Source organism: Sarcophilus harrisii, chromosome 2, assembly GCF_902635505.1.
Source record: "Sarcophilus harrisii chromosome 2, mSarHar1.11, whole genome shotgun sequence".
Classification (NCBI taxonomy): domain Eukaryota; kingdom Metazoa; phylum Chordata; class Mammalia; order Dasyuromorphia; family Dasyuridae; genus Sarcophilus; species Sarcophilus harrisii.
The window spans coordinates 212,659-221,363 of NC_045427.1; the positions used below are offsets into that span (position 1 = coordinate 212,659).

Below are 8,705 nucleotides of genomic sequence, written 5' to 3' on the forward strand. Positions count from 1 at the left end.
TGCTTCTGTCCAGTGTGAATTGTCTGATGTACATTTAGACTTTGCTTATGTCTAAAAGCCTTTGACACCAGTTACATTCATAAGGTTTCTCTCCAGTGTGGATTCTCTGATGATCAATAAAAGCTGAAATTCGTCTAAAATCCTTTCCACACTGGTTACATTTATAAGGTTTCTCTCCAGTGTGGATTCGCTGATGTATAGTAAGATTTCCTCTATTTTTAAAAGCCTTCCCACACTGGTTACATTCATAAAGATTCTCTCCAGTGTGAATTCTCTGATGTACATTAAGCTCACCCTTTTCTCTAAAAGCCTTCCCACACTGGTTACATTCATAAGGTTTCTCTCCAGTGTGGATTTTCTGATGTATTATAAGATTTCTTCTTCCTTTCAAAGCCTTCCCACATTGGTTACATTCATAAGGTTGCTCTCCAGTGTGGATACTCTGATGTCCAATAAGAGACGTCTTTTGTCTAAAAGCCTTTCCACACTGGTTACATTGATAAGGTTTTTCTCCAGTGTGAATACTCTGATGTCCACTAAGAGCACTCCTTTGTCTAAAAGCCTTTCCACACTGGTTACATATATAAGGTTTCTCTCCAGTATGGATTCTCTGATGTCCAGTAAGAGATGCCCTTTGTCTAAAAGCCTTTCCACACTGGTTACATTCATAAGGTTTCTCTCCAGTATGGATTCTCTGATGTCCACTAAGTTTGCCCTTTTCTCTAAAAGCCTTTCCACACTGGTTACATTCATAAGGTTTCTCACCAGTGTGGATTCTCTGATGTACAGTAAGAGTTCTTTTTTCTCTAACATTCTTCCCACATTGTTTACATTCATAAGGTTTCCCTACAGTGTGAATTCTTTGATGTACAATAAGATTTTTCTTTTTTATAAAAATTTTTCCACATTGGTTATATCCATAATGTCTCTCTCTAAGCTGGATTCTCTTAAGTGTTGCACAGATTTCTTTCCAAGTGAAGTCATAAGGACTGTCACTCATGAATCTTTGCTTGTGACTTTCTACCACAGAAAGGCTTAATTTTGCAGTAGTTTCCTTCATTTCAAGTCTGAGCTCTCCTTCCAAAAAAAAAAAAAAAAAGAAACAAAGAAAACAATAACATAGACATTACTGATGCAGACACATATATTGATTTATACTCCTTTCTATCCATCAGAAAAGAAACTCAGTTTTTTTTGTCTTTTTCCTAGGCAAATAGAAAAAAAAAATCTTAAATGGCCAGAATCAATCATTTTAAATCCCAATAGTTTACGTCCCAAACATAATTTAATTTCTATGGAGCTTCATGCACAGTTATATTGGAAATTTATAATAAACCTGTGACAACACAGAAAGTAACTTCACACTATCTGCATTCTCAATTTACCCCTTTCCCTTTCATTATCTGCACTTTCAATTGTTCTTTTTTTTTTTTTTTAATACATATGTCATTTGGTGCATATATATACTAAATATTCAAATTATTTGATGATCTATCCTCTCTGTAACTATACCAAATTTCCATAATGGTGACTTTCAAATTTTTTTTTCTATTACATTATTTGAGGTCATATTCAGAACGCTAACACAGTCATTTTTTGCATTTACTTGAGGTATTAGTATTTTTGAACCATTACCTTTTTTGAGATAGCTATCACGTTTCTTTTTTTTTTTTAAATTATCATAATATGCCCTTTGCATATGCTAAGAAACACAATTTTCTAAAAATACATGAAATTATCAACATCTGAAAATATGTCTCATCATCCTATGATACGGAAGGGAGAACCACTATTGCAATCCTTTCCCTTTTAGAAGCTCACAGAACCCCTGAAGGATTGAAATAATGATTCAAGGGATCTGACCCAAAAATGTGTTAGTGGCACCTTAAGTGGTAAATAAATGTCTGATTTGATTATAAAGGTAGCTGTCCTCTGGGACATTACAGAGGTGTATATTTCTACCTTAATTTCGAGAGAAATGCTCTTTCTGCCATGATGTCAGTGTATCATGATCACCAATACACTGTTTTGGAGGACTGGGCAACGATTCCATGAATCTCTGGCTGCTACTAAGTGCAATGTAGCCTTGTGGCTTCTCAAATTAAAATCAGATTATTTCCAGTATTCCAGGAAGGTTGGGCACTCCTGTACAAATGGCCACAGGTGTACAAAGTCCCTCGGGGGCTGTCTCTCCCTGGACCAGTTCTCTCCCTCCTGGGTTACATAACTACCCCATCTCCTATTATCTCTAATCATTTGATCAAGATGTTACCTGAGTCTGCATTCCTACAGCAGTGCAGGAACCATGATCAGGAGGCAGGGACAGAAGTCATCATGAAATCATCATGGAAACCCACAACCTTTCTAGAAAAACAGACCTTAAATTGCGGTTCATTGAAATGTAAAGAATTGTTTTCTAATTTGTACTTATCTGCTGTTTATGTTGTTCTTCTATCTGGCAATTTCTCAAAAGAACTGGTTGGCTACATGGGTTGGTCATTCAGTAGGGTTTCAGTTGCTATCCTTTAAAAGGTTGTGAGTATATAAATATTATTAAAAAATAACATCAATCAATATTTTTAATTGATCCTTGAGTATATTTGTCATTTAGTGCAATAATTGTCATGAGCCAATAGAAATGTAAATCTTTTTAACAATATTTGCAATTTCTTTTGACTGGCTAGTTAAAAAAAATGAATTTCCAAGTTTCAACGGGAGCTTGTGCAATTCTCCTGCTATTTTCTACCTCATGCATGTATGACTATTTACATCATATTTAGATAGAATATGGAGAGGACCTTGAATCAGGAAGGCAGTGGTTTTAATCCCACCTCAGAAACTTGCTAGTCAAGTTATAGGACCTCTGTTTGATTCATTTTCTATGTCTGTAAAATACCAGCTAAGTCCTCAGATTCTCATGAGGATAAAAGACAATGCAGAGTATGACACATAGTGCTATATAAATACTAGCTATTTTATTTCAGTTTGACTGTTTCCTCCCCAGTTCTGCTCTCCTTAAACCATCATTATGCTCACCAATTAATAATGCAGTGAGGCACTAAATTTATTCAGTTTATCTGGTTCACAGTGGGCTTCTCAATAGTTGCTGGTATATTGTCTTCCCCACCACTCTGTGACCTTCATGAGAGCAGGGGATGTCCCTTACATCTCTTTATGTTCCCGGTGCTCTGCCCAGGGCTGCCATGTAGAGGTGCTTAATTGTTTACCGACAAAAAGTTCTAAGAAATGGCTCATGTAATAGAACCTAATCCCTTTTGGCACTTGCAGAGATGATTCTCTGCATTGTCCCAAATCCCAAACAATGACTTCTTATAGGATCACAAATGAGCACTGAAGGGGACCTACAGGGCCATAGAGTGCAACCCTCTCCTTTTATAGATGGGAAGCTGAGATCCACTGACTAGCCCCAGACCCTGCTGCCAAGAAATATCTGATAAAGAAAGCCAAGTCTGGCCTTTCTCCTCCAAACTGAGCATTTATTTCAGGGTAACTCCGAGAAGCCTCTTGTAACCACAGCTCTCATATCCCTACTTTCACTTCACTCACCTGGAGAGCAGCTTTTCAGGCCTTCTGGGTCCAGCATCCAGGGTGCTTCCCTTTGCTCAAAATAAGAGATCACCTCTTCTCTGGGACCTAGAAACCCTGGGCATGGAAATCAATTAGAGATGAAGATAGAGAGAGAACTTGTAATTCAGTTCTTAGGGAAAGCATGAGGATCCAACATGAGTGCTTCATGTTGAAAATCAGTTCTCTATGTTCATACATATCAGTCTATATTCACCCACTAGTACTTGTAAATTAAGTAACCTAAATTAGGATGTGCCCCATTATTTGTACAACTTCTGAGAAAGAGCAAATGCTCTTCTTCCTACTTAGTGTTTTGTGAGGCCCCCTTCTGTCAGAAACCTGGGTAAAAAGAGTCACTGGGCTGGTGTGACGACCGCGTTAGCACCCAGGATATCTTAGAATCAGCCAGAGTCAGGATAAGTAAAAGTCCTTAGTCTTTATTCTTGATCTTTAGGGGTAGAAGTGAAGGGGATGGAAGCAGGATCTCCTCAACATCTTTCTTCCTCATCCACTGCCAAAGTGACCCTGGCTAGTCCTACTTCACCCCCTAGTCCCTCCTACAGTTCTCTGTATACACCCATTATCAAGCCAGCAGAGGATAGTGGGAAGGGTCATTCCCCAAGCACATGCCCATAGAGTAATGTCCAATGAGTAATTAGCCCTAAGTGCTTGAACTGACCTCAGTGCAAGGACTCTTGCTTTGAGGCTAGAGCAGCCTCAACCCTCATAAATAGGGACTTGGACTTGACACATCTTTTTTACATACAGACAAACTCATTCCATGGTTTCCATTATCCAGAAGTAAAGGGGAGCTGGTAGTACAGTGGAGTCCTGGGTATGTAGTCAGGTATACCCAAGTTTGAATTAAGCCTTGGACAGTTACTGCCTACCTCTGGGCAAGTCAATTAAACTCTGTTAGTTTGCCTCAGTTTCCTCAACTCTTAAATGGGGATAACAATATGACCTAACTTGGAAAGTTAAAATGAAGATAAAGTGACATAATATTTTGTTTTCCTTTTAATTTATAAACAAACATTTCCATATCATAGTAAGATGATTGCACATGAAACTATAAATCTATAATGCACAACTTGCTATTCCTTTCAAATAGACAACAAAATTATCAAGTAAATTTTTTCCCTTCACTTTGCCTGCCCTCACCTAGAGATGGCTGCCATTATATAGAAATATATATACATACATAAATAATAAACACACACATGTATGTACAATTATGCTATCCATATTTCTATTTATCAGTTTTTTCTCTGGATGCAAATAGCATCTTTCTTGATTTGTCCTTTATTTAGATACTTAGAACTTAATATAGTTCTTAAACAATATTGTTGTTACTGTATTGTAAAGAAAGCATGACACAGTTACCTGGCAATAGCAGGCCAAAATAAATGCTTATTCCCTTCCATTGTTTTCCTACCACTTCTGCTGGAATTTGAGGTCAATACAAAGGAAAATTAAGGAGAAACTCCTATATTAGATGCCTTAGGCTACCAATTGATGCTTGTTAAAAAGAATATTCTAAATATTAGACCCATCCCAAAAAGGAATGAGTTGAAAGGAAAAGCCGCCTGAGCAATTTTCAGAGCTTTGGCAGGCAAAATTCATGTCCACGCAGAGGCTAATCTCTAAGATTAGTTCTGTGTTTGAGATGGTTCCACACTGATTTAATCTTTGAAATGGGAATTGGTAAGAGAGAGCTTCAGAAACAACAAAGGACATCCCCAAGTCCTATCATACAATGCAAAGACCAGTCCTTTCCCTTATCTTCCCCGACCCCCAAAGCCTGCACCCTGGGGAATGAATATATTCCCTTTGATTGCAGACTTGAAATTATCAGGGCCCTTACCCAGGGATAGCAGGTTCTTGGCATTCTCCACCATGACCTGCTTGTACAGCTCCTTCTGAGAGGGCTCCAAGAGGCCCCATTCCTCCTGGGTGAAGTCCACAGCCACATCCTTGAAGGTCACCATCTCCTAAATCATCAAAAGCCCTAAGATGTGGAGCTGAAAGACTCTTCAGAATTAAAGAGTCCAACCCCTTCAATTTATTGGAGGAAACTCAAACACTGAGGCAAGATTTGCCAAATTTGCCTTCATAAGTGTTAATCAGTTCTTGAAACCTTGGTCATTAAGAGACTTATTGAATTCAGGATCTGTTGAAATAAAGCTGAGAAGTGACTTATTATGGAATGTATAATAGAATGGCATATTAGGCATAGTCCGTTAATGAATTCTTCAACTCTTTTCCTTGGTAATCCTAATGCTCTCCCAACTCCACTTTCTACTTCCCATTCCTCTTCCTTTTATCTATAACCTCTTCTCCTAAATAAACCACCTTTTGCCAAAGAGAATGGTCATTGTGAATTTTACACATGTTTATGTCAAACTAGGAATTGTAGAATCACATCCTGATCTATGTGCAAGCCACATTTCACAGTTTATTTCTTTTACTCTATTATTTCACTTTTGAACAACTGAGGAATTTAATTTTTTTATATTTTTTGAGATTGCTAAGGAGAAAACCACATGGGAAACCGGAGAGAGGGTAGAAAGTTGGAAAAGATGGATCGAGGTAGGAAGCCTGACTTTGGAGGTTATAAGACAAAGGGTCCTCACCTTGAGGCTGGGGGTTAATGCCTGAAAAGTCCACTGGTCTTGGGGTGGGGGAGTTGTCACTCTTGGGGGAAACTAGCACTTGGAGGAGTAGAAGAGCATGGATACAAGGTTTACATTTCTAGAAGAAAATGGAAGAAAAATTAAGACATCTGTGTGGTTGGTCTACAAGCAGTAGCACTTGTACTCCTACAGCACAGCCTCAGAATGGGGACCTTAGAACCTTTGATTGTATGAAGTGTCAAGGAAAAAAGACCAAGGGAGCAGAGGAGCTATGTGACAGAGAATGAGAATTTAAGCAAAACAGTGAAGGAAGGTGAACAATGAGGAGAGGGAGAGAAATCCTTGTTAGAAAGGGGAAGAAAAATGGATGAAATTAGAAAACTAATGAACAGGATAGTTGAAGGGCAAGAGAGGGAGAGAAATCTATAAAAGAACTAAAAGGAAAATGGGGATTAAGAAATGGAGAATGAGCAAAGTCCGATTCTTTTGTACATCAAAATAACTGTTTGGACATGTATACTTATATTGTATTTAATTTATACTTTAACATATTTATTGGTCAACCTACCATCTGGGGGGGTGGGGGCAAGGAGGGAAAAAATTGGAACAAAAGGTTTGGTAATTGTCAATGCTGTAAAATTACCCATGCATATAACTAGTAAATAAAAAGGTATATATATAAAGAAATGTAGAATGAGATAAAAGTTGAAGAAATGAACAAATGTCTAGAGAAACTTGGGATAAAAAGACTTGTGGCATTTTCTAAATGGAATAATAGAGAAATATGCATAATTGTTTTCAACATATTGTACTTTTACAAAAATTAGCCATTGGGATAGAGATACTGCACACAAATGAAAAAACGTAGAAATAATCAATATACTCTTTCATTCCCTAATAAATTAAGAATGAAAATAGGTTCACAGATCACCAAAGATACAAACCTAAAAGGAAATTTACCTTTGACATATGACATAATAACTGAATTAGAGAACAAATCTTAGAAATAACTTAGTAAAAGAAAATAGATATGATTAAGTAAATAATATCCCCAAATTTCTGGGGTTGAGTTAAAGCAGTCCTCAGAGGGAGAAATATAGACTTACCATCATACATTAAGAGAAAAGAAAACGAGATTAACTGAATATGCATTATAAAAAAATTAGAAAAATAAATGAACAAATCCAAAATAAGTACAAAAGACAAGATATACAAAAGACAAGATAGTAAAATTAGAAGGAAAACAGATAAATTGGAAATAAAAAATAAAAATGACAAACAGAACTAAAAATGGCTTCTTTGAAATGACTTATAAAGTGGAGAAATGCCTTTGCTAATCTGATCAAAAGGAAGAGAGCACAAAATCCAGTCATTGAAATAACAAATGGCAAAGGTGAAATTACAAGAAAACTAAAAGAAATAATCAATACATAATATACAGTTTTATGATAAAGAAATTGAGAAGGGAAAGCTAAGAGAAATACTGTCAATAGCCTGAAATATTCAAATTATCAGAAGCTAGAAAAATTCTATCAAATTTATAATAAACAGCTAGTATTCACTTCACCACTAATTTCTCCAAACAAGAAAGTATTCTACAAGAATTCTTTTTAAGAGTCAAATACAGATCTTAAACTGAAACCAAGGAAAATCCAGAGGGAGTAAATTACAAGTCAAACAACGAAAACTATCTCTTTCCTCCAATTTTAAACAAAGTCCTATCAAAACATCCACAATAAATTATCCAAGAAACCATGCATTATAATTAAATGGGATTTTTACCAGGAATGGAAGGATGTCCAGAGGTAGGCAGTAGCATTAGGGAGGAAAAATGAAATAATCATATTTTAAACCCAAACACGCAAAAGCACACAGTCAATTCAATAGATAAAAGAGAATGCTTTGGATCAAGTACAACACTTTAGTAGTACACATTTTATGAGAAGTATAGGACTAATGGGGCCAGAATTTTTGGAAGGGTAAGAGCTAGAGTTAGACATGTTTATGAATGGAATAAGAGTAGTTGAGGGGAACTAAATGGAAAAGAAATAAGTTTTGTGAAAAAATTCCAAGTTCCTAAAATCTTGCCCATACAACAAAGTCTCTAAAAATTTATAGAGACCCAATGGAAGCCACAAGACAATGATAAATACTAAACCAAATTCAAGAGACTTTAAAAAAAGAGAAGAAAATGTAAAACATCTGAAAGTTAAAGTTGCATAAAAAAGGGAGTAAGGCAATCCTAAAGTCGGGTTAGTCATTGTTCTATCAGAATGCCTTTTAAAAAACAGGCTAGACACAAGACTTCAAGAAATCATTAAAGTCCCCACATATCTCCTAAAGAAAGTAACCACAGGTCACTTTGATGAGACAGGCCCTGAAATTTTTCCCAGAAATGTGCTTTTAGCTGTTCTTATCATAATGTTACACAATCAAAAGCATCTCTTTGCCAGGTAGAATCCATGGAGCAACAATTTTAGAGAT

General features: G+C 36.5%; 1 protein-coding gene across 1 annotated transcript; it reads right to left on the minus strand.

Moving 5' to 3' along the window:
• Positions 1-250: 250 nt before the first annotated feature.
• LOC100922694 (zinc finger protein 2-like) lies at positions 251-5,576 on the minus strand (the record flags this gene model as incomplete). The annotated part of the gene is made up of 5 exons (XM_031949538.1): positions 5,453-5,576; positions 3,568-3,663; positions 3,385-3,387; positions 939-1,077; positions 251-608 (listed from the first exon to the last, which is right to left on the minus strand). Coding segments are annotated over exons 1-5 (720 nt in total), but the record flags the coding sequence as incomplete, so codon positions are not given.
• Positions 5,577-8,705: the final 3,129 nt, after the last annotated feature.